Genomic DNA, 24,917 nt, shown 5'->3' on the forward strand with positions numbered 1-24,917 from the left:
GTGATAACAGTGAAAAACCCAAATGAAACATGCTGTTACAAATTCATGATGGATAACTGTGCCAGGGCTCTACAGAAAAGACATGGGAAAAGACCACACATAAGCACTATACATTGCACCTTTAGAAACGCTAGGTATAGTGCATATATGAGGCTGATACACAGTATTAAGTTTCAAGACATATTGAGAAATTTGTGATTTCAGTAAATGTTCTTCAAAATAGTCTTTTAACATGAATAAATATTCTTACCTTAAACCTTTCAAAGAGCTGTTTGTAATAGATACACAGGATGTCAGATCCAGATGTTTCAGCTTGGAACAGAATTTGCTAAGGCTATAACACGTGCTGCAAAACAGCAGACACTCTAAAAATATCTTCAGCCACTTCTTTTTTCAAATTTCACTATCACATGAAAAAAGCCTTTCACCTACCTGTCAGTAATTTTTGTACATCCATTTAGATTTAAATGTTCAATGTTTCTACAGTTCTGTGCAAATGTCCTAAAACAGCAATAAAAAGTTAATGAAATTTTATATGGATCAAGTTATAATTCAGCCACTAGAGCGCACTCTCCCCTCAACCTCTTCATCTAATATACAGAAACAGTCAACAACCTTGAGATGTGGCCCACAAAGTAATTACAAAGTAAATTTCAGATCAAATTGTCACAGGGACTGCCTCTTTCTTTTGCCGGAGTTCTTTTGTAAGTTTTGTCTCTGTTAACTGGCAAAACCAATGTAGTTCCCATCATTTTCCCTCAAACTTGATTTTAGGGAGAAGTCTAGTTCTGTTGCCTCCTAGATCTGTCCTGCTTCACACCTATTAACTCAAAACATTAACAGGAATAGGAGAGAGCAAGTATCACCACATTTGGATATTTGACTCTAGTTAAGCCGCTGGGCAGAGGATCACTCATTTTTCTGTTGTATTACTGAATCCTCAAATGGGCCACATTAGGGGCCAATCCTTCCTAAGTCAAAGGGAAGTGAAGATGCCCAGCAGGCTAAAGGATGAGGCCCTGAAGCTACTGGATTATCCATGTAGGACCCCTAGACCTCTACTTTGGTCATTCATGAACTATAATATATGCAACTGAATGAAGTACTACCATCAGCTGGGTCTGAATTGTAAAGATGATTGTTGTCACTATCGTGTTAAAAACCTGTATATAACATTACCCTAATTACCTGAAGGAAATACATAAATATCAGACTGCACAGATGAAAAGAAAATTTACAACTACACAGCATTTGAGAACAGTATTTTTATATCTAGGTTTCCTCCAACTTTATTAATTTTATGGGCACACTTGGAGGCACACACGCAAGAACAGCTTTGCCTGGAGTTTTGCCTTGGTTAACAGATGCAACTACACACACAGCTGGTAATAGTTGCTGGCTTTCCAATGTGGATTGAAAACAAGGTGGCTAGGGGAGAGAAGTTTGTAGTTATATGGTTGATAGTTTTCACTTGAATCTTCAAAACGGCTATTCCAAAGTTCAAGTATTTACTGGAGAGAAACTTACATTTATGAGACAAATGAGACATCTGTAGATTACTCTCAACATTTTCTCCAGTCTGCAATAAGCTGTAGGAATAGTAAAGCTATTGGGAAAACTGTGTCCTGCAAAACCCATGTGTGGATTTTCTGATAGAGGTACCTCAACTAAGCAATATTTATGCATCTGACATCTCTTTCAGTGACTGGGAATTATTTTTAACACAAGCATGGTAAAACAAAAGGAGTGAGAAAGCAGATCAGAAACAGAAAACAGAACAGCACTTCCTAACTATTTCCCTAAAGAAAGCTTAGATCACTTACTATTTATTGGATTTTCTCTGACTTGGAGTATATATAGACTATAGCCTTCTTCTATTAGTTGCTGTCACCAGTGCAGCTCCACCAATGGTAGTCACCGTGGAAACACTAGTGTTCGCGGGCCACCAGTATGTAAACCATGTCATCTAACTCTGTTATTTCCTGTTTGCATCATTTACTTGAATAAGCTCATGAATATTCTGTGTACCTGTTTAATTTATCTGTATAACCTCATACATCTTTTCAGCACCTGCCTGTAATCTGAACCACAAATAAACAGTTATAAATGTCAACACTGTTAGTATTCATAACAGGGAAGGGGCAGGGATGGTAGGGAACCTGATTCTCTCAACAAATCCCAACATTTGAAAAAAGACTAAACCAGCCTCAGGATTTGAAGAGACTCAGTGAAGTTATTTAAGTGCTCTTAAATGAAATTATGGCCCATTTCACTTCTCTGCTATGGGCCTCACTGCTCATCCAAATGGAAGCACACTAGGATGTCAAAGTTACAGTGCAGATAATTGATGTAAAGTAAGTTATTCCAGAAGGATAAGAGCTTCTCACTGGAAAAAAAAAAAGGAAAAACTAAGGTTTCCTCTTGAGAATATTTTAGTAAATTATAAAGTTATTCAGTTTTTAAAACAGTTGTAAAGGTTGAAAAGGTTTCCAGACATCTTCATAGAGAATATTAACGTTAGGTCTTTTCCTTTCCTTTTATAAAACATGGCTTTTTTCCTTAAAAGATGTTGTTTTGTACTACATGATTTTTGTTGTAAGTTTTATATTTTTATTGATTCCAACATAATTTTTCATTTTAAATAGGAAATTTTTGACTGATTCCAGCATTAACTTTGTTTTACAAAGCAGAGCATCTTCTATTTGAAACAGAAAATTTTGTTGCTTCTTGCTTTTTCCCCTACTCTTTATAAAGAAATTCTGTTACTAGTATGGGTTTTTCATTTTAAAAAAGAATGCATTGTTTCTTGCCAACTTTTTGTTTTTATGTTGAAAAGAAAATTTGGTTGGTTCTATATATGGCTTAGCTATTTAAAAGCAACAAGGCTTCTACTGAGAAAACAGTTTATCTTTTAAGACCATGAAAAGGAAAGAAATAAACTGTTCACCACAAATTTGTTGAATACTTACTCCAGAAAACTTTTTTTTTTTTTCAGGTGCAAACAGCTAGTCAGCAAAAATATGTTCCATTGTTAAGCATTTAAAAGATTCAAAATCAGTAATAGCTGGAAAAACTAAAAATGATCTCTCACTCTTCTCATTACTTAATTTCAAGAAAACATTAATTATTCTCTGCCCAAACTGGAATTCACATTGAATGATTACACTAAGTCAGAAAGATTTGTACAAAGATGTCTAAATCAAGTTGTATATAGATTACTTACTTCAAAGCGGAGTCTCCAACACCAAGACATCCTCTCAAACTAAGCTGTCTCAGGAACCCACCACACCTTTTGGAAATATTTTCCACCACACGACCCTTAAACCATATACAAATAAAGTTTTAATAAATGCTGTTTTGACACATCTGATATTCTAAACAAATATGAAATCTCAATGCTGACTTCCCACCCCTGCCATCCTCCTCCAGAAAGAGATTTCTAAAGTATATAGGAAAAAAGTACTTGCTCACTAAAGATTTGTACCAACTCCAATTGAAGTAAATGACCAAACTCCCGCTCACTTAAGTGATGTTGGACTGAGACTTCAGGCAATCTGGTGAAAAGAACTACTATTTGCTTCAGCAAAACTCAATGGTAATATATTACTGAAACAAAGTTTTTTGAAACAGATACTTGTACACTTAGGCCCCAATCCTGCAAACACTAATGCACATTATTCATCCCATTAGTCATCCCATTTATATATTTAAGACCTTGTCTACGCTAAGGCACTACAGCAATGCTCCTGTAATGCCACATAGTAAACGTTTCCTACAGCAACAGAAGGGATTTTTTCACTGTAGCTAATCTGCCTCTCCAAGCGGCAGTACCTAGGTCAACAAAAGAATCCTTCCATTGACTAGCCGCATCTACTCCAGGAGTTAGGTCAGCTTAACTATGGGGCTCACACCTGTGTTTACAAAATCTGATTATTACTGCTAAGCTTAGGTTTAAGTCCTCAAAGATACACATACTTTATACACCTCTCTGCATTTCTAAACTTACAGGCATTTGCCCCAGAACACTATTTATTTATGTCTCTCAAATGAATGGCATGATTCAACATGCAGACTGAAAATAGCATTATCGTTAAAAAATGCCCCTTACAGAGAATTATGGTATTACACCCCTCTCTTCCACCCTGATTTTTTTTTTTTTTTTTTTTAGTGAGGGGGGGACGGGGATACATTAGTTCAGCGCTTCTCAAACTGTGGGTCGGGACCCCAAAGTGGGTCGCAACCCTGTTTTAATGGGCATGGGCTGCTGTTAGACTTGCTGGGGTCCAGGGCTGAAGCCCAAGCCCCACCACCTGTGGCTGAAGTCCAAGCCCCAAAGCCCAAGGGCTTCAGCCCTGGATGGCGGGGCTCAGGTTACAGGCACCCCTGCCTGCCTAAGGCTGCAACCCTAGAGCTTCAGCTTTGGCCCCCCGCCTGGGGTGATGGGGCTCGGGTGGGCTCAGGCATCAGTCCCCCCCTCCTGGGGTCGTGTAGTAATTTTTGTTGTCAGAAGGGGGTCACGGTGCAATGAAGTTTGAGAACCCCTACATTAGTTTATACAAAAAGGCAGAAGCATTATATATTCTTGACCACACCACCACTTTGCTAAATACTTACGAAGTGGAATAATTTTAAGGGAGCAATTAAAACTTTAATAAAAACAGAAGCCAAAATAAATATAATTACAAAATTGATCATTTTATTTATTAAACAAATGGATACTTAAGTGCACAAGAAAAGCAAGCATTTTTAAAAACAAAACATTTTAAAATTAGAGCAGGTCAAATACACAAAGGTTTTTTGTTCCTTCTCTATCTTGAAAGGATGTTATACTGAAATACGGGCAAACATACAACTTCCCCAAATACAATATTTTATTATTCACTGCTAAATCCAAATGAACTGGCTAACATTATGTGAAAACATTTTGCTCTGTTATGAGGCACCATTTCTCATTGTTAAGTACCAGAATGTTTAAATTCTATATGATTTCTAGAGTAAAGACGACCATCTAAATTTGATAATACACTTCCTGAGATGCTGTGATTTTTTAAGCTAGGCTCTGATTAGTCACAACTGCTTCCTAACTGAAGCTAATTACCTCTAATGAAAAGAAGAAAAAACATCACCAAAATAAACGGAATATAGTGTAGATACATAAACCACGAAAATGCAAAAATGCCAACTGTAACATGTAATTATTGAAGAAAAAACTCCAGAACAATAATATTTCAGATTTAATCTAAAGTTAAAAGATGCACAAATAAAATATATTTTAAATTTTCCAAACCCATCTGTTTTAGGAATGTTCAAAATATTACCAACTAAGTTGTATATGGTTGGCCACAGAGTTGTGAACCAATGGGTAATAATGACATGGCCCCAGAGTGCTCATTGTGTACAATAATTAAATTGAATTATAAACCTCATACTAAAAGTTGCCTCATGATGAAAGTTATTAAAAATATGTTGCATCAGTTATTGATTCTGTATTGAAAATATCTTTCAGATAAGAGAAAGGAAAACATACAGTTCTTCTTGAAATACACTACCACTTCATTAGAGGCCTCAAAGTATAGATTATGGATCTACAAATTTAAATATATCCACATGATTTTTAACACGAATAGCTATAATTACTGCATTGTGGGACAAACTTTCAAAAATGTATTCTAAAGACTTACCTGAAATTTTGCACATGAATTTTCATGACTAAACTTGCATATGTAAAAACCATATTTGTCTGCACAAATTTGGTGTGTCTAACTACCCAATCTGGATACACAAAAGCTTAGACAAGAAAACATCGGAATGGCCATATTGGGTCAGATCACTAATTGATCTAGTGGACTATCCTGTTTTTTAACAGTGGCCAATGCCCAGATGCTTCAGAAGGAACGAACAGAACAGGGCAATTATTTAGTGATTCCATCCCTTGTTGACCATTCCCACCTTCTGGCTGTCAAGAGGTTTAGGGACACCCACAACATGGGGTTGCATCCCTAACCATCTTGGCTAATAGCTATTGATTGGACATACCCTTCATGAACTTCTCTAATTCTTTTCTGAATCCAGTTAAACTTGACCTTCACAATATCCTCTGGAAACAAGTCAACAGGTTTACTGTGCAGTGTGTGAAGTATTTCCCTATGTTTGGTTTTAAACCTGCTGTATATTAATTTCATTGGGGGACCCCTGTTTTTTGGGGGGGGTTTATGTAAAGGGGTAATAACACTTCCTCCACACCATTTCTAATTTTATAAACCTCTAGCATATCCCCTCTTAGTCTCTTTTCTAAGGTGAACAGTTCAGAAGAGGGGGTTCAGGGAAAATTTTCTTTCAGGATGGGGTCTGCATCAAGTATGGCCTTCAAACAACCCCTAATCTCTCCAAACTCATCATCAGAAGCAAGCTCCACCCAGAGCGGGACACATCAACTCAAAGTGGTACCAAACCCTGCAGACATATCTCCACAGCTACAATGATCAACAGCCCCGCCCCCGCACACATACACCTTTCAAGATCCAACACATGGGTCCAACACATCCTTATCAAAGCATTTGGTGGCCTCATTCAGGGCACTACTGCCCCAATAGCAATTATGTGGGTGAGACCAGACAATCACTATGCTCTCAAATGAACTCACACAGAAAACTGATAAAAGACAAAAACAGTGTCACTTGTGGGTGCACGCTTTTCATAAAGTGATAACTCTGTACCTGACCTATCGGTCCTCATCCTAAAAGGAAACCTGCACAACACTTTCAAAAGATGAGCCTGAAAGCTTAAATTCATAACTTTGCTAGACACTAAAAATCATAGACTGAATAGAGACACTGGGTTTATGACTTACTACAACAAACTGTAACCCACTAACAACTCCCACTCCCAGTTGTGTCTCTCCCCTTCCCTTTCCTTTCCTCCCTATAAATGGAGGAGTGTTAACGGGCCTCTTCACCTTGAATAATCCCTTGAAATGTGAGTTATCTGCTTATGCTAAACAGTCTGTTTAAATACTTGTATTTGGCAGTGACACTTTGAGTCAGTTTCCCAGACCTGAAGAAGAGTTCTCTGTAAGCTTGAAAGCTTGTTTCTCTCACCAACAGAAGTTGGTCCAATAAAATATATTACCTCACCCATCTTCCCTCTCCAATATCCTGGGATCAACACAGCTACACCCCCACTGCATTATGTGGAGTAATTTTGTACTGTCTTCAAACTTCGTCACCTCTCTATTTATGCCCCTTTCCAGAATATTTATGAGGAAGGCTGCGTGTCTGTCACGGAAGTCACGGATTCCATGACCTCCGTGACTTCTGCAGCAGCCAGTGTGACTGGCTCTGGGGCTCAGGCAGCCCCTGGGCCAGCAGCAGCAGTTTAGCTGTGGGAGGGAGCTCAGGGCTGGGGTAGGAGCTTGAGATTCGGGGCAATGCTTACCTCAGAGAGGGGTTCCCTGGAAGCAGCCAGTATGTCCCTGCAGCTCCTAGGCAGAGGGGCCAGGAGGCTTTGCATGCTGCCCCTGCCTTCATGCGCTGCTCCTGCAGCTCCCATTGGCTGCGGTTCCCAGCCAATGGGAGCTGCGGAGACGGCACTTGTGGCGGGAGCAGCACACGGAGCCCCCCTAGCCTTCCCTCCCCCTAGGAGCTGCAGGGACATGCCGGCTGCTTCCAGGGAGCTGCATGGAGTCGGGTAGGGAACCTGCCAGCCCTGCCAACCATGCCTCCCAGCACCAGCAGGGGTCCCAGGCTGCATGCCACAGCCTGCCCCTGCCCCCAGCACCAGCAGGTGGTTCTGGGCCACCTCCTCCAAAACCTGCGGAGCTCCTGGATGCTCCCCCAGAGCACCCGCAGCCAAAGTTTTAGTTAGGGGTATATAGTACAAGTCATGGACAGGTCATGGTCCAAGAATTTTTGTTTCCTGCCCGTGACCTGTCCATGACTTCTACTAAAAATATCTGTGACTAAAATGTATCCTTATTTATGAGTAAGGCTAAGTTTTTGTCATGCATATTTTTAGTAAAAGTAACTGACAGGTCACGGGCAATAAAGAAAAATTCATGGAAGCCCGTGGCCTATCTGTGACTTTTACTAAAAACATGCATGCCAAAATGGGGAGTTGGGGGGTCCCCACACCACCTCGAGAGGGTCCCCCACTGCTTGTGGCTCCAAGCTCGGGGCACCCCCGCCGCCCACGGTGGCTGGGAACTGCGAGGCAACCCTGCCAGCTGCAGCGGCATGGAGCTTGGGGTCCCCACAGTTCCCAGCCACCACGGGCAACAGGGGGCCTTGTAGCTCCCAGACGCTGTGGGCTCAAATCACGGAGGTCAAAGAATTCTAATAGATTGGTGAGGCATGATTTCCCTTTACAAACGCCATGCTGACTCTTCCCCAACATATCGTGTTCAGCTGTGTGTCTGATAATTCTATTCTTTTCCACAATTTTAGTGGAATCAATCTTAGTCAATCTGCTTGGCACAAGCTTAGAGAATGAATTAAGGCCCTTTTGAAAGACTATGCTGCAGCGATGATCTGCAAACAGGTGAATTAAGCTTTTGTGGGGCCCAGAGACAGAGCAAGTGGTGACCCCTCCCCACTCCTTCTGCCTGCAGTCCCCCCACCAGGGAAATAGGGTCGGGGCACAGGGACTTGCCCTGCTCCGCCCAAACAATGCTCCTGCCGAGGAGTGGGGTTGGGGCGCGGGGACTTCCCACACCTGCACTGCGCTCTTGTCAGGGAGCAGGGTTGGGGCACAGGGGGCTTCCCCCCACTCCCTGGCAGGAGCGCCAGGCAGGCTGAGTGGGTCAAAGTGCAGGTGAGCCCATTTTTCCAGAGCCCCCAATTGGCCGGGGCCCCTGGGAACGGGCCCTGTTGACCCAGTGGCTAATCCGTCACTGTCTGAAAATGTATTTAAAAATAGACAGGCAGTTTCAGCATTAAGAATTAAATGCCCTGAATAAAACATGAGGTATTTTGGCGCATTAGTTTAAATTTACTTTTTTCCTGATGTTTGTTTATGAGACCAGCGAAGTGCAATTCCCTCACCATCGCCAGCTAGCATTCAGCACCACACCCCAGCACACACTCTTTGGCATAAGATTGATAAATCCTTAAAACAGACACTTATAAAGGTAAGGTAGTCTATTTTTTTCCTCTGGTATTGTGTATACAAGACCAATATGTATATTTGTTTTATACATTACAAAACAGTGTACCATCTTAACCCAATGGCAGACTCAAGTCTTTGATATTGTTTGATGGTGTATATGATGCCAACAAGGGCATATTGTGAAGTCATGCTGAACAAAAGATCGTGTCTACAGGGACTTTGCAATTTGTGGTCCTCAAACACAGTAATCCAAACAGATGCTGTTTGAGATGGAAAGACATTGAAAGAGCTCTTTTACTTCTTCTGAGATCACTGGGCCTGGGTGAGTGTCTGTTTAATATTCTATTAAAACTACTTTTAAAAAGTTTTTTAGTGTGCCTTAGATAAACAGTGAATAAATGAATTAAAAGGTAAATTTAAATTACTACTGAGCTGAAATTCAAAGTATAGCAGCCACTGTATTGTTCTAAATCTAAATGATAAAGGGATAATCTATACTGAAAATCAATTACATCCTGCGACCAGGTGATAACATGGTTGTCCCAGGACACATCAAGAACACAATACTGCCTTGTAGCACATAGACTATGCTACAAATCCATTATATAATCAAAGAATTAGAAAAACTATAGCATATGAAAAATATATGTCCCAAAACAAAAGCATAATAATCCAGGACTATCTTTCTAAAACCCAGAACCTTCAAGCATCAGATACGTTTATCAGATAGAAAGCTCATAGTTCTAAAATACATTTTTTACTGCTCAGCAAATAAGAAACAAAAATATTTTCAGCCTTCTATGTGCGAATAAACAGGAGTAGCAGTTAATCCCTCCCAACCTGTACAGATACGTTTAAATGCTTGCAGGCTCTGGAATCTGTTCTCCGCTTCAGTACAGAGCCTCATAATAACCAACATCTAGTGCGGGCTTTTAAAGTACCAAAAAGAAGCTGACAATGAAGTTTCAAAGTTGACAGAATTTACCACTAAGTTAAATTAGTGAATTTCTATGCTTTGTATGTTTGAGCAATGTTTAGCAAAATTTATCCAAAGATCACCATATAGATTTTATTCATATAAGATGAATTTAAACATGGGGCAAGAATGCCAGAGGAGAATGAAACTATTTTCTTCTGGGTTTTAATTCCTAGTATGACTCAGGAAATATACCATTAATGGGTCAGTGAAGTAATTTTCCATGGGATTGGTTCCTAAATTTCTCTCAACACTAAAAACATTCAAAAAAGGTCATTTTTTGTTGCATACATTAAAAAATTTTAACCATAGGCCTAATATAATGGCAGAGGGCAAGCATCAGTGTTCCTACACTGTAGAAGAAAAGCTAGCTGCAATAGATCAAGTAAATAGCAGAGAAACCCAGGTCAAAGTTTCAAAAGATATTGGGATTGCCGAATCTACTCTCTGAGGATGGCTAAAAAAATAATCTAAACTGAATGGCTTTGTACAAAATATCGATTCTGCCACGGGGCTTAAGCGAAAACGTGCGCGCTATTCAGCAAAACCCACAATAAACAAAGCCATGCGCATGTGGTTTGCTCAGGAAAGGCTGAAAGGAATGCCGCTAAGTGGGCCAATTCTTCAAGCCCAAGCGACAAAATTTGGAAACTTAACGGGGGATGAATCATTCCAAGCCAGCAAGGGATTTATAATTCGTTTTAAAAAGCATCATGGCATAATGCAGGTATCGATTTCTGGAGAAAGCCGATCAGCCAATGAATCGGCCACAAACGCATTTCCCGCTGAGTTAAAAATCTATTTTACAAAATGAAGACTACCATGAAGAACAACTTTGTAATTGTGATGAAACACCTTTATTTGCAAAACTGCTACCTGATAAGACTTTAGCCTTTAATTACAAGATACAGAAAACAGCTGGATTTAAAAAGATAAAAGATCGTGTGACTCTTCTTTTTTGTAGTAATAAGATGGGCAGCCATAAGCTTGCCCCTCTTCTCGTTGGCCGCTTTCATAACCCTTGATGCTTTAATCACCTCAACAGAGCCAAACTGCCAGTAATATACGCTAACAGCAAAAATGCTTGGATGACAAGACACGTTTTCGATGACTGGTTCCACAACAGCTTTGTTCCAGCTGTTTGTAAACATCTGCAGTCGAAGAAACTCGAAGCCAAAGCACTTTTGCTATTTGACAATTGTCCAGCCCATCCTCCAGCCAAATCACTGGTATCGAGTGATGGGAAAATTTGAGTGCTATACCTACCATTCAACACAACATCAAAAATTCAACCTTTAGACCAGGGCATTATTCAGAATTCTAATAACAATTATCAATGGGAACTGATTTTGGCGATTGTGTCATGCACGTCTTCAGGCATTTCTGAATTCCTGAAACAGTTAAACATGAAGGAAATTATTTATTTAGTTAAAAATGTTTCGGACGATGAAGGCTCTCAGTGATGCCTTTTTTGTCAAAGATGGCTCAGACTTGGAAAACTCCAGCAGTGGCACTGATTCAGAGCCAGACTTCGAAGGATTTTTGAAAGAAGACATCCTACAAACATGCACGCAAACTAAAGAGGATAAAGGTAAACTTCTCTTTTAAGTGATAAAAGATTTTAGTTTGGATATGTTGCTGGAAATCATTACCAAGCGGCTGGAGATGGATGAAGATTGCCCAACTTCAGAATTTCTGTCCGAGGAAGAAATATTAACGGGCTGCAAGGCTACTTCAGACCGCGAAAGTGATGGCGAGGATGTCGTTGAAAAGGTCAAAATTTCGCCCACAGAAGCTCTTAGTGCTGTAGAAACTGTTGTAAGATTTATGATGGCACAAAATGTGGAAAATATCTAAATCATTCATCTGCAGCAAATGACAGACTTCATAAGAAAGAAAAAAAATGCGAGCCAGAAAGAGCAGAAAATAACGGCATTTTTTTCTTAGTGAATCATAGACACTTTTTTCAGCATGGTCCTCTTAACCTGCAATCTGTTAACATGCAGTCGTGACAGCTTGACTCCCGACATCCGCGCATAAACGGGTCTGTACTGTAAATGGCGCTCTCAGCTGGGAGCCAGAGAGCCAACAGACATGGAAATTAAACTACCCTCTCACTCCCAGAAGTAATTCTGAGGGTCTCAGTCAAGACTGAGGAACCTTAGAGGGACATTTTCACTGTCTGTATGATACCTGTTTTATGAACAGAAGTCTTAAGTCTCCAGAACAGTCAATCCTATACCTTTTGTGAACAATGTGTGCACATGAATTACTTAAACCAAAGTAAATAAATTATTTGTCACTTAGCTGAAGATCAAAACTCAGATACAATTCCAAGGTAAAAAGTGAGCCAACTACAAATATCTGCTTTTTCTATCTGTTCCTTCACAGCATTACCATCTTGTATTTTAAGACCGAGATATTTATACTGTGAATAAGGTCTCTGGGATAACTAAGACAGTTTATCCTTTTAACATCCCATGTAAAGACCAAAAAAAAAAAAAAAACAACTATAGTACTAACCTCTATATCTGTCTGAAAGTTAAAAAGATCTATTCTTTGCCAGTTACTTCCATCCAGAGCCAAGACATTCCATGCCTAGAAAAAACATATATATGTTTAATAAATCTTCTCTATCAGGTACTTATATAGCCCTCCCCTCATCACTATAGTATGAGTGTCTTGAAATCACAGACATGACACAGTATTCCTTCAGAATGCATTATTTTGTATGAAAATCAAAAGTGAGGCTTATGAAAAAGTAGATTGCTAAAAACAGATTTTACTGGACTGATTCTTTTAAATCCTGGGATTGCGTGTTTTCAGACTGTAAGGGCCAAATTCTGCCCGTGGATACGTGCATGAACATTGACTTAAATGAAAGCCACACACATACACAGTATAATGGCAGAATTTTAACCTCATCATTTAAAGCAATTTTAGTAAGTTCATTGTTCAATAAATTATTTTTATTAGAGCTGTATGTAAAGAAGACGAATTAAAACTTAGCTCCTTCTCGTCAAAGAATAAAAAGAAAGAGCTGGGAACGCTGAAATAAATGTATTTATATAGAGGATTTCAACTCCAAAATTCTTTATAACCTTTACAAACTATTGGCTCAGTCCTGAGAGGAGCAGAATACCTTATACATTCATAGATTCATAGATACTAAGGTCAGAAGGGACCATTCTGATCATCTAGTCCGACCTCCTGCACAGCGCAGGCCACAGAATGTCACCCACCCACTCCTATGAAAAACCTCACCCATGTCTGAGCTATTGAAGTCCTTAAATCATGGTTCAAAACTTCAAGGAGCAGAGAAGCCTCCCTCCAGTCAACCATGCCCCATGCTACAGAGGAAGGCAAAAAAACCTCCAGGGCCTCTCCAATCTGCCCTGGAGGAAAATTCCTTCCCGACCCCAAATATGGCAATCAGCTAAACCCTGAGCATATGGGCAAGATTCACCAGCCAGATACCCAGGAAAGAATTTTCTATAGTAAATCAGATCCCATCCATCTAATATCCCATCTCAGGGGATTTGGCATATTTACCCTGAATATTTAAAGATCAATTACTTACCAAAATCCCATTATCCCATCATACCATCTCCTCCATAAACTTATCGAGTAGAATCTTAAAACCAGATAGATCTTTTGCCCCCACTGCTTCCCTTGGAAGGTTATTCCAAAACTTCACTCCTCTGATGGTTAAAAACCTTCGTCTGATTTCAAGTCTAAACTTCCTGGTGGCCAGTTTATATCCATTTGTTCTTGTGTCCACACTGGTGCTGAGCTGAAATAATTCCTCTCCCTCTCCTGTATTTATCCCTCTGATATATTTATAGAGAGCAATCATATCTCCCCTCAACCTTCTTTTAGTTAGGCTAAACAAGCCAAGCTCCTTAAGTCTCCTTTCATAAGACAAGTTTTCCATTCCTCGGATCATCCTAGTAGCCCTTCTCTGTACCTGCTCCAGTTTGAATTCATCCTTTTTAAACATGGGAGACCAGAACTGCACACAGTATTCTAGGTGAGGTCTCACCAGTGCCTTGTATAACGGTACTAAAATCTCCTTATCCCTACTGGAAATGCCTCTCCTGATGCATCCCAAAACCGCATTAGCTTTTTTCACAGCCATATCACATTGGCAGCTCATAGTCATCCTATGATCAACCAATACTCCAAGGTCCTTCTCCTCTTCCGTTACTTCTAATTGATGCGTCCCCAACTTATAACTAAAATTCTTGTTATTAATCCCTAAATGCATAACCTTACACTTCTCACTATTAAATTGCATCTTATTACTATTACTCCAGTTTACAAGGTCATCCAGATCCTCCTGTATAATATCCCAATCCTTCTCCGAATTGGCAATACCTCCCAGCTTTGTATCATCTGCAAACTTTATTAGCACACTCCCACTTTTTGTGCCAAGGTCAGTAACAAAAAGATTAAATAAGATTGGTCCCAAAACCGATCCCTGAGGAACTCCACTGGTAACCTCCCTCCAACCCAACAGTTCGCCTTTTAGTAGGACCCGTTGCAGTCTCCCCTTTAACCAATTCCTTATCCGCCTTCTGATGTTCATATTGATCCCCATCTTCTCCAATTTAACTAATAATTCCCCATGTGGCACGGTATCAAATGCCTTACTGAAATGTAGGTAAATTAGATCCATTGCATTTCCTTTATCTAAAAAATCTGTTACTTTTTCAAAAAAGGAGATTAGGTTGGTTTGGCACGATCTACCTTTTGTAAAGCCATGTTGTATTTTGTCCCATTTACCATTGACTTCAATGTCCTTAACTAATGTCTCCTTCAAAATTTTTTCCAGGACCTTGCATACTACAGATGTCAAACTAACTGGCCTGTAGTTACCCGGATCACTTTTTTTTCCTTTCTTAAAAATAGGAACTATATTAGCAATTCTCCAATCATTCGGTACTACTCCTGAGTTTACAGATTCATTAAAAATTCTTGCTAATGGGCTTGCAATTTCAGGTGCCAATTCCTTTAATATTCTTGGATGAAGATTATCTGGGCCCCCCGATTTAGTCCTATTAAGCTGTTTCAGTTTCTCTTCTACCTCTGATATGGTAATATCTACCTCTATATCCTCCTTCCCATTTGTCATGCTACCATTATCCCCAAGATCCTCTTTAGCCTTATTAAAGACTGAGGCAAAGTATTTGTTTAGATATTGGGCCATGCCTAGATTATCTTTAACCTCCACTCCATCCTCAGTGTTAAGCGGCCCCACTTCTTCCTTCATAGTTTTCTTCTTATTTATATGGCTATAGAACCTTTTACTATTGGTTTTAATTCCCTTTGCAAGGTCCAACTCTACTCAACTTTTAGCCTGTCTCACTTTATCCCTACATCTTCTGACCTCAATTAGGTAGCTTTCCTTGCTGATCCCTCCCATCTTCCACTCCCTGTATGCTTTCTGCTTCTTCATAATCACCTCTCTAAGATGCTTGCTCATCCAGCTTGGTCTACAACTCCTTCCTATGAATTTTTTCCCCTTTCTTGGGATACAGGCTTCCGATAGCTTCTGCAGTTTTGATTTAAAGTAATCCCAGGCCTCCTCTACCTTTAGATCCATAAGTTCTTCAGTCCAATCCACTTCCCTAACTAATTGCCTTAATTTTTGAAAGTCAGCCCTTTTGAAATCAAAAACCCTAGTTGCAGATTTATTTTTGTTAATCCTTCCATTTAGTTTGAACTGAATTAGCTCATGATCACTTGAGCCAAGATTGTCCCCTACAACCATTTCTTCTATGAGGTCCTCGCTACTCACCAAAATTAAATCTAAAATGGCATCAACTCTAGTCGGTTCAGCAACTACTTGATGAAGGAATCTATCAGCTATCGCATCTAGGAAAATCTGAGCCCTATTATTATTACTAGCACTGGTCCTCCAGTCTATATCTGGGAAGTTAAAGTCTCCCATGATCACGCAGTTTCCATTAGTATTTACTTTATTAAAGACATTAAAAAGGGCTCTATCCATATCCAAATTAGATCCCGGAGGTCTATAGCACACCCCAAGCACTATCGTAGGAGAGGCTTTACTAGTTTTCTTCCCCAATGTAATTTTTGCCCAGACGGACTCTGTCTTATCCATTGCATCGCTTCTTATTTCTTTACATTCTAACTCATCATTGATATACAATGCTACTCCACCCCCTTTACCTTTGTTTCTGTCTTTCCTAAACAGCACATACCCTTCAATACCTGTAGTCCAGTCATGACTACTATTCCACCATGTTTCTGTTATCCCTATAATATCTGGTTTCACTTCCTGCACCAGTAGCTCTAGTTCCTCCATTTTGTTACCTAGACTCCTCGCATTGGTGTACAAACATCTTAATTTTTTCTGTTTGGACTCGCTCACATTTTGTACCCTATTAGGCACAGTCATTCTACAGCCAGTATAACCTATTAGACTAGTATCCACACCGCCCTCGCTCCTTATATACATTCTCCTACCCATGGCTGTATCCTTTCTTACTTCATCTTCTTCCCTCTCAATGCTAAAATCTGGCGTCGAGATTTTCTGGACATCTCCCATCCATCTCTCCCCAATTCCTAGTTTAAAGCTCTCTATCAGTTGTGCCAGCCTCGATCCTAGAAGTCTATTTCCTTCTCTACTCAGATGAAGTCCATCCCGAGAGAACTGACCTCTGTCCGTGAATGCCTCCCAGTGGCCATATATCCCAAAGCCCTCCTTATAGCACCACTGCCTAAGCCATCTGTTGACAGTCATAGTCTTGTCACACCTTTGTTGCCCTTCTCTAGGAACAGGAAGGATCCCGCTAAAGATCACCTGAGCCTCAATTTCCTTAAGTGTCTTCCCCAGCCTAGCATAGTCTCCCTTGATACTTTCCAGCGAGAATCTGGCTGTATCATTTGTTCCCAATAGGGGATTCTTTCCCGCTCCCTTTAGGATCCTTTTCAACCTCAGGTCTACATCCCGTATCTTAGCACCCGGAAGACAGCACACCCTTCTATTCTCAGGATCAGCTCTAGTTACAGGCCTGTCTATTCTTCTCAATAAAGAGTCCCCGATCACATAGACCTGCCTTTTCCTGGTGACAGTGCTATTCTCCAGTCTCTCCCCTGTTCCCTCTGGCTGCAAGTTCTTTCCATTCCTATTTTCCCTTACAATCCTCTTCAACCCATCCTGTATCCTCCTGGGGCTCATATTTGGTGTAGTCTCCCTTGACTCTTCCCCTTTTTCTATAGGACTAGCCTCTCTTCTCTTCTTCCTTACCCTTCCACCTTCAACAAGTACCTGCTGAGCCCCTTCTTCATTTTTCAACTTTGCAAACCTGTTCCTAAGCTCTATTTCTCCTTCACTAGCCCGTCTTTTTCTCTGCCTGGTTCTTTGAGTCACATGTTTCCACTGACCACTTTCCTCACCCAGTCTCTCCTCAAAATTCCCCAGCCCTGCTTCCATCTGTGAGTCTGAGCTTTTCCCTTCAGATACCTCATATCTTTGCTCCATCATCTGCTCAAACCCCTTCTTAAACTCAACCAAACTTTCCACCTGCATCTCCAAACCTCGGATCTTTTCCTCCATCAGCTCTATCAGACGACATTTCATGCAGAAAAAACTTTTACCGGTTCCCCCCTCCAGGATCATGTACATACCACAGCTTCCACATCCAGTCATCCTCAATGTGTCTTTCACTACAGGAGTCACTCCCACAGCTGCCTCTGTATCTGTCATCTCCTTCCCACCTAAATCCTGTTAATCTGGGAAACACAAGCCACACCAAGACGACCACACACCCCCCAGCAAAAGCAAACCCCAAACAAGCACCACAATCCAAACTCCCCTTCCAAACTCCCACTCAAACTCCCCTGTTTAGAGCTCCGTTTGCTAGCTCTTGTGCCGCTGCAGCTATCTGTGCCGCTGCCTGACTGGCTGGCTACCTTTATAGGGCCCCTAGTCAGAAGCCCCACCCCCTAAGCAGGGCTCAGCTGCTCTCCCAGCACAAAACCCCTACACAAACACACAAATACTAAAAATACAAAACCAAGTACAACTACCTTCTCCTCCAACAGAACTCCCACTCAAACTCCCCTGTTTAGAGCTCCGTTTGCTAGCTCCTGTGCCGCTGCAGCTGTCTGTGCCGCTGCCTGACTGGCTGGCTACCTTTATAGGGCCCCTAGTCAGAAACCCCACCCCCTAAGCAGGGCTCAGCTGCTCTCCCAGCACAAAACCCCTACACACGCACACAAATACTAAAAATACAAAACCAAGTACAACTACCTTCTCCTCCAACAGAACTCCCACTCAAACTCCCCTGTTTAGAGCTCTGTTTGCTAGCTCCTGTGCCGCTGCAGCTGTCTGTGCCGCTGCACGACTGGCTGGCTATCTTTATAGGGCCCCTAGTCAGAAGCCCCACCCCCTAAGCAGGGCTCAGCTGCTCTCCCAGCACAAAGCCCCACCCCCTAGCCTTCTGCTAGATGCTGGCTTCTGAACCCCCTCTATTTTCATGGGAATGGAGGCATTCACCCCCCTTGGACCATATTTCATTATATAGTACATACACGCACATAAATTTCTTCATCACCACTGGGGTGAAACATGGCAACTGTTAAACAGCACACATCACCTCTACACAACAGTTCAGACTAGAAAGTGAAAAGGAGTTCCTTTTCAATAGAAACTGCTGGGACACGTGGTTACCCAACCAGTTCAATACTGACTCAGAGGGAAGAATACCATGTACTGATTCATCAGCATTATTTTCGGCAGCACCCTAGGTTTTAGCTGGAGCTATTGACCAAGATTGATGCTGCTTAGCTTATTAAATCACAGTTCAAGGTGGGATGGAAGCAGGAATAAGAGAGTTATGTTCTGAATTAGAAAAAAAAAGTTTTGAATTTCACTGAAAAAAAAAGTGAAGTGAAGATTTGAAAGCCTGGCTTTTGAAATAATACAGAAAAAAGTTCACTATGGTAGTTTGGTTGCATATAAGGTTTGTTTTTGTACACACTTCATGTAAGAATAAAATCTATTTCATTTTCATTCAAGCAAAACCACCTAGATGAACATAAAGATGTATTTACATATGCCTTTTCAATTGTCTTCACATGAGTGCCGTTTTCTCTACTAGTAGTATATTTACTTACTACCTTCAGCATTTGGCAAACACCATGGATACACTTCTTAAACATATGTTGAATATTAACAGAGCTACATGGACTTTAAGCACAAAATACTTCTGAAAAATAGTGTTATAAAGTCACAGACTTTAAATAGCAAATGCCACTATGACAAAAAAGGCCTAATTCTTTCTGCAGATACAAAGCATGTATCATTGTACATCTCTTGCCCCAACCCCACCACTCCTTAAGAGAAAACTCTGCATATCTGATTGCAGGATTGGGTGCTCAGTTTCTTATCCATTGCTCATCAAAGTCAATGGTAAGATTCCCTTTGATTTCTAAGAGCCTGATCTAAAGCTCATTTTTTGCTGGTAATTAATAAAATAGTCCTTCCCAATGCACAAAATGACCCAAGTAAAGCAAATACTGTACCTTAGAAACTTGCGCGCATCGGCACAAAGTAACAATATCCAAGAAGGAAAATATTCTATGAAGGAAAGGAACAAAATCAAATTATGCTGGTGTTTTATTACTAATCCAGTCTAATATACAGGCTCACAGTTTCATAATCATAGGAAAAAATTCAAGTTACATATAAAGCTAAATTACATTTAACTCTGCAATACTACAAAATTGTATTGGATCGGCTGACAACAGTTATATATACACTGACTAAGAACAATCATTTGGAAATAGGATACATATGCTAATTTTGATCAGCCCCCAGTTGAAAAATCTAAATACTATTGAAGAAAAACAGTCCAGTGTTCTAATAGGTCATATACTGCTCACTAAGCCTGTAAAATTCAAATCATTTAAAAAAATTAGATTTACTCTATAAGAAAGAATGACACAGGAGGAGTTCAGTATTCACCATTACTATCTAAACACGATACCATTTCTGTAAACCTACATACTCTAACTGTTCAATTCTGAAGGAGATTTGCACTAGCAAGATGAACACAAGTTCCAAATATCAATAAAGACAGCTCAGGGGATGTTCTCAGGGAAGGAAAGGATATTGGTGTAAGCACAAAAATGCAGATTCTTTTCCAAAACTATTTTCTACAACAATCATTCACAAGAATATATAGCAAAGTTAAAAAACATTAGCTGCTAACGAGGCCATCAACCTTTTTTATTATCAAAATTATGAAAATCTTAACTTGCTACCAGTATCATCTTGTACTAAAATCTTAACACCGATGAGTAAATACAGCTGATTTGTTGGTGAAGAAATGATTACTAATAAAAATGATCTAAAAAATCTGACCAACATTTTCAAACTTTGAAGCTTAAATCAAGGCACCTAAACCCATAATTAGGAACATAAATAAGTTGCCAAATGTTCAGTTCAATACCCATGGAAGTTGACAGGATCTACAAATGCCACTTGGATGCCTAATTTTAGACACCCAGGTTTCAAAATGGTCTTTCCTGATATTCCATTATCACAGTTGAACACATTCTATTTTTCAATACATAAAAAGAAAAGGAGTACTTGTGGCACCTTAGAGACTAACAAATTTATTAGAGCATAAGCTTTCGTGAGCTACAGCTCACTTCTGCTCTAATAAATTTGTTAGTCTCTAAGGTGCCACAAGTACTCCTTTTCTTTTTGCGAATACAGACTAACACGGCTGCTACTCTGAAACCTGTCAATACATAAAAATATACATGAATTAAAATAGATCCATTTACCATGTAAACTCAGAAGAATGAGCACCCTTGTAAGGTATGAATTGCATTTTACAAAAGAAGCATTTTTGACAATATTTATTGTGATTGGAATACCCATTTTCAAGGCACTTTATAAAACTAAATACCAACACCATGTGAATGGATTTCAAAGGTCTCAGATTTATACATGCACATTTCAAAACAGTTTTCCAAATTATTTCAGTAAATTTGCCTTCACTTTCTATCTAATCAAAAAATAAAGGGCTGTGACAAACCATTTTGGGGCACTCTTGTTTTGAAGGGAGAGGAGGAGGAGAGTTTTGGCTTTCATACTAGTCTTATTCATTTTGTCATAGGTAATATTATACAGAGATCTGGGAACAGGTGAAGGGGAAAGGAGTTTGTAGATCCCATTACTTTGAATTGTCTAATAGTTTGTCCTAATGTTTCACTATTTATGATGGCCCACATTAATACATCAATATTCTCTTTTAAAAGAAGGAAAGAACACAAAGGGCAAACATACAGTTAGGCTTTTATTTCTTTTTCCTCTGGCAGTTGGCCATTATTTTAGCGGAGAAAACTTTCTACAGGGAGTTGCTTTGCATTACAAGGAGATTCTCTTTGATTTAACCTTCAGTTGGAGAAGTTTTTAGTTTTATCTGATGAAGTCAACTTTTCTACCATCCTTGGAAGTCAGCCAAGTTGTCCCCATGAAACAGACAACTTAAATAATGGCAACAATAGAATATATGCGTCATACCTCATCTTTTCTTTACAAGCATTAATTAATGCTTGTCAGCACTCTGAAGATGTAAAATGCTATCCAACTGTTATGTATTATAGCTGATAGCATGAGATACCATTGACATATTTAGCTATAATTGCTATGAGTCATTTCACCAATACCATAATTTATCCACTGCCATTCTTTTTGCTTGAAATATTAAGCGAAAAGATTTCCATTCTTCTTGCTTATTTCATTCATATCATCTTGAAAAGTCAATTATCTGCCTTCTGTATTATTGACCAATCTAACAGAAATTTGTTTCTGCAGATACTGCTATAAATGTTTGATTCAGAGTTCATTGAAGTCAATGGAAAAGCCCTCATTAACTTCAAGTAAGCGTCTGATCAGGTTCCAGGCCTCTTGGAGTTGGCTAATCTCTATCCTAAATAGGGACTCCCTCTCCCACTGTGTTTGTGGAATGAATGCCAAATTAGGCAATTAATGCCATCTCCTTCTCAACAACAGAGTCTAAGTAATTTCACCTAGCTCAAGTGCAAAATATAGCAAATAAAGTCTTGGGAATGACGGCAACAGACTCCGTGAAATGAACAGAATCCAATGTGCTCAAAGTCAACAGTCAACCATGGCAAAAGCTACTCTCATTTCCGCTTATTCTCCTATTTTTCCTCCTTCCCTCTGTCCAGTTCTCTCTAACCTCTACATTTGTGTCTACCACACTGCAGCTTTAAAATGATTTTAAAGGCCCTTTTGACTAGTAGAGCTTTATAATTCCTAACACCAAGTAATTTCTTTTGTAGCCTTCTAATCCTGCCATAAAAATCTACATCATTCATGAAGCCTCACAAATCTGATGCTATCACTAGAAGTTTACATGCCATCTTGCATCTGAATTTAATACATATTAAATTTGTTCAAGTTCTATTTGAGTTCCTCAAAGTAAAGGCTTTGTCCTTTATGCACTTTCAAAACACTGTGTACTTTTACACTGACTCTTCCTTACCGGTACAGGTCCAGCAATGTACCAAACAAGTGCTGGCGCAGCCAAGCTGGTACAATGAGGATTACTTTTGCTCTGTCCTGCTTGATCTTCATGAGAACTCTGTGAATTAATGACACTGGAAAGAAGGCATACATCATAGCCTCCAACCATAGGAGCAGGAAAACGTTCAACAGGGTGCCTCTGTCAGCTCCCCCGAATCGAACAGAAAGCATGGCACTTTCTGTTGTGCCTGGATGCAAACAAGTCCACCTGGGAGTCCCCCACCTTTGGAAAATGATGCTGACTACTCAAGATAGAGCTACCACTTGTGGCAAGACAAGACAGTCCTGCTGAGGTGATCTGCCAGAGTATACCAGTCCCCGGGAGGTCAGCGGCCACGAGATGAAAGGAGTGCTGATGGCTTCTTGGCAAAGGGCTGAGGACCAGGCTCCACCTTGCTTTTTGGTATAGAACATGGTGGCAGTATTGGCCATCAGAACTTGAACCATCCTTTTATATGAGGTAGGAAATCTTAACAGGCCAGGCTAATGCAGGTCTAATCACCAAGCAAGTGATAACAGTATGTGGTCCAGAACCTTGACTAACTGGTATACGTTGTGTTTGCTGGGAACATAGACCGATGCCAACCATGCCTGTAGGGGCCTGAGATGGAGCCGTGCATGCCAAATCATGTAAGTGCAGGCCACCAAGTGGCCCATCAGCCTCAAACAGATGTGAGCGGTGGTGAGAGAGTGGGTTTGCATATGTGAGACTAGGTCTGACATTGCACGGAACTAGGCTTCAGGGAGGAAGGCCCTGGCCCGAGTAGAGTCAAGAACCGCTCCTATGAACTCTATGCATTACACCGGAACTAATTTTGATTTTTTCTCATTTATGAATAGACCTAGATCGCAACATGTGGAGCAAACCAGCCCAAGGTGCCGCCTCACCTGATGCCGAGACCGACCCTTGATCAGCCAGTTGTTGAGGTACGGGTAAATTTGAACACCCCGACACCTTAGGTAAGCAGCCACTGGTGCCATGCACTTTGTGAACACTCTTGGGGCTGACGAGAGACCAAAGAGCAGTGCCGTGAATTGGAAATGGCACTGGCCAAACATAAAACAGGAACCGGCTGTGTCCTGGGAAAATGGAAAAATGCATCATTCAAATTGAGGGTAGCGTTCCAGTCTCCTGGATCCAGGGAGGCCAGGGAGATCATGCAAAACTTCAAGTTCTTGAAATGCTTGTTGAGGCAACGCAGGTCCAGAATGCCAAAAGCCCCCTTTTGCTTTCAGGATTAGGAAATACCGGGAGTAGAATCCTTTTCCCTTCATATCCCGAGGGACCTCCTCCACCGCGTGCAGCCTTAGGAGATTTTCCACCTCCTGAGCAAATTGCTTGTGAGAAGGGTCCCTGAAGAGGAGGGGGAAGGGAGGGGCAGTCGAGAACTGTAGGGTGTAGCCCAAGAATACTGTGTTGAGCACCCAACCGTCTGATGTCACTTACAACCATGCCAATTGGAAGGGGCGTAGGTGGTTGAGGAAAGAACAGGAGGGTGGATCCAGGTACTTGACTGGGGCACTGTCCCCAGTCACACCTTCAAAAAACTGTCTCTGGCCCCCGTGGTGTTTCAAAAGGCCAGGCTGAGCCGGTGATTAAGACGACAAAGGGCGGTGGCGCTTAAACCCTTTGCCTTTGTGCTTTCTCCTGTAGGACACCTGCTGGGAAGATCCCCAGGACCGAGATGGAGGAGGAGGAAGCCAGAACAGCTTTCTGGCCTGCTCTGTAGTGTGGAGGCCCAACAACTGCAGGGTGGCCCGGGAATCTTTCAGGCCATGCAGCCTTGCGTCAGTGAGCTCAAAGAGCCCCGCGCCCTCAGACGGGAGCTCCTGGATCGTGGCCTGCATCTATTGGGATAACCCAAAGACTGTAGCCAAGAGCTGGCCTTATGGCCACTACCGAGGCAACCACCCCGGTGCTTGAGTCTGTAGTGTCCCAGGCCATCTGGAAGGCACCCTTCACCAGGATCATGGCAAACTTGAGGGCCAGTTCCTGTGGAAGGGCCTCCCTGAACTTCATAAGGGAGTCCCATAAATTAAAATTGTACCTGCCCAACAGGGCTTGGTGGTTGGATACCCGGAATTGTAGGCTGGTCATCGACTAAATCTTTCTGCCAAAGAGGTCTAGTTGCTTGGCATCTTTATTTTTTGATGTTCCACTCACCTGGCCCTGTCTAAGGCCTCTCGTTAACTGTGGACATGACCAACAACTCCGCTGGTGGGTGCATAGAGAGATCTTCAAAC

At 40.9% G+C, this 24,917-nt stretch overlaps 1 protein-coding gene and 1 long non-coding RNA gene across 24 annotated transcripts in view; both read right to left on the reverse strand.

The window, feature by feature from the left end:
- The window catches only part of FBXL2 (F-box and leucine rich repeat protein 2), a 463,505-nt gene that overhangs the window by 376,618 nt on the left and 61,970 nt on the right, over positions 1-24,917 (reverse strand). For 17 of the 23 annotated variants that reach the window (XR_006279231.1, XR_006279233.1, XR_006279232.1 and 14 more), the window contains 5 exons: positions 19,634-19,688; positions 12,602-12,676; positions 3,224-3,318; positions 433-501; positions 251-346 (listed from right to left, as the gene is read on the reverse strand). Coding sequence is in view for 15 of the 23 variants with exons in the window: in XM_043508841.1 (XP_043364776.1) it covers positions 251-346; positions 433-501; positions 3,224-3,318; positions 12,602-12,676; positions 19,634-19,688 (390 nt within the window). In the remaining 8 variants the exon portion in view is untranslated. Of the gene's footprint in view, positions 1-250; positions 366-432; positions 3,319-12,601; positions 12,677-19,633; positions 19,689-24,917 lie in introns of those variants that run through there. The other 6 variants (XM_038392201.2, XM_043508845.1, XM_043508850.1 and 3 more) reach the window with 5 other exon arrangements.
- LOC122458912 lies at positions 10,123-12,595 on the reverse strand. The gene is made up of 3 exons (XR_006279239.1): positions 11,731-12,595; positions 10,523-11,469; positions 10,123-10,449 (listed from the first exon to the last, which is right to left on the reverse strand). It is a non-coding gene; the product is annotated as an uncharacterized LOC122458912 (long non-coding RNA).

The sequence above is a fragment of the Dermochelys coriacea genome, chromosome 2 (assembly GCF_009764565.3).
Source record: "Dermochelys coriacea isolate rDerCor1 chromosome 2, rDerCor1.pri.v4, whole genome shotgun sequence".
NCBI classification, from domain to species: Eukaryota; Metazoa; Chordata; order Testudines; family Dermochelyidae; genus Dermochelys; species Dermochelys coriacea.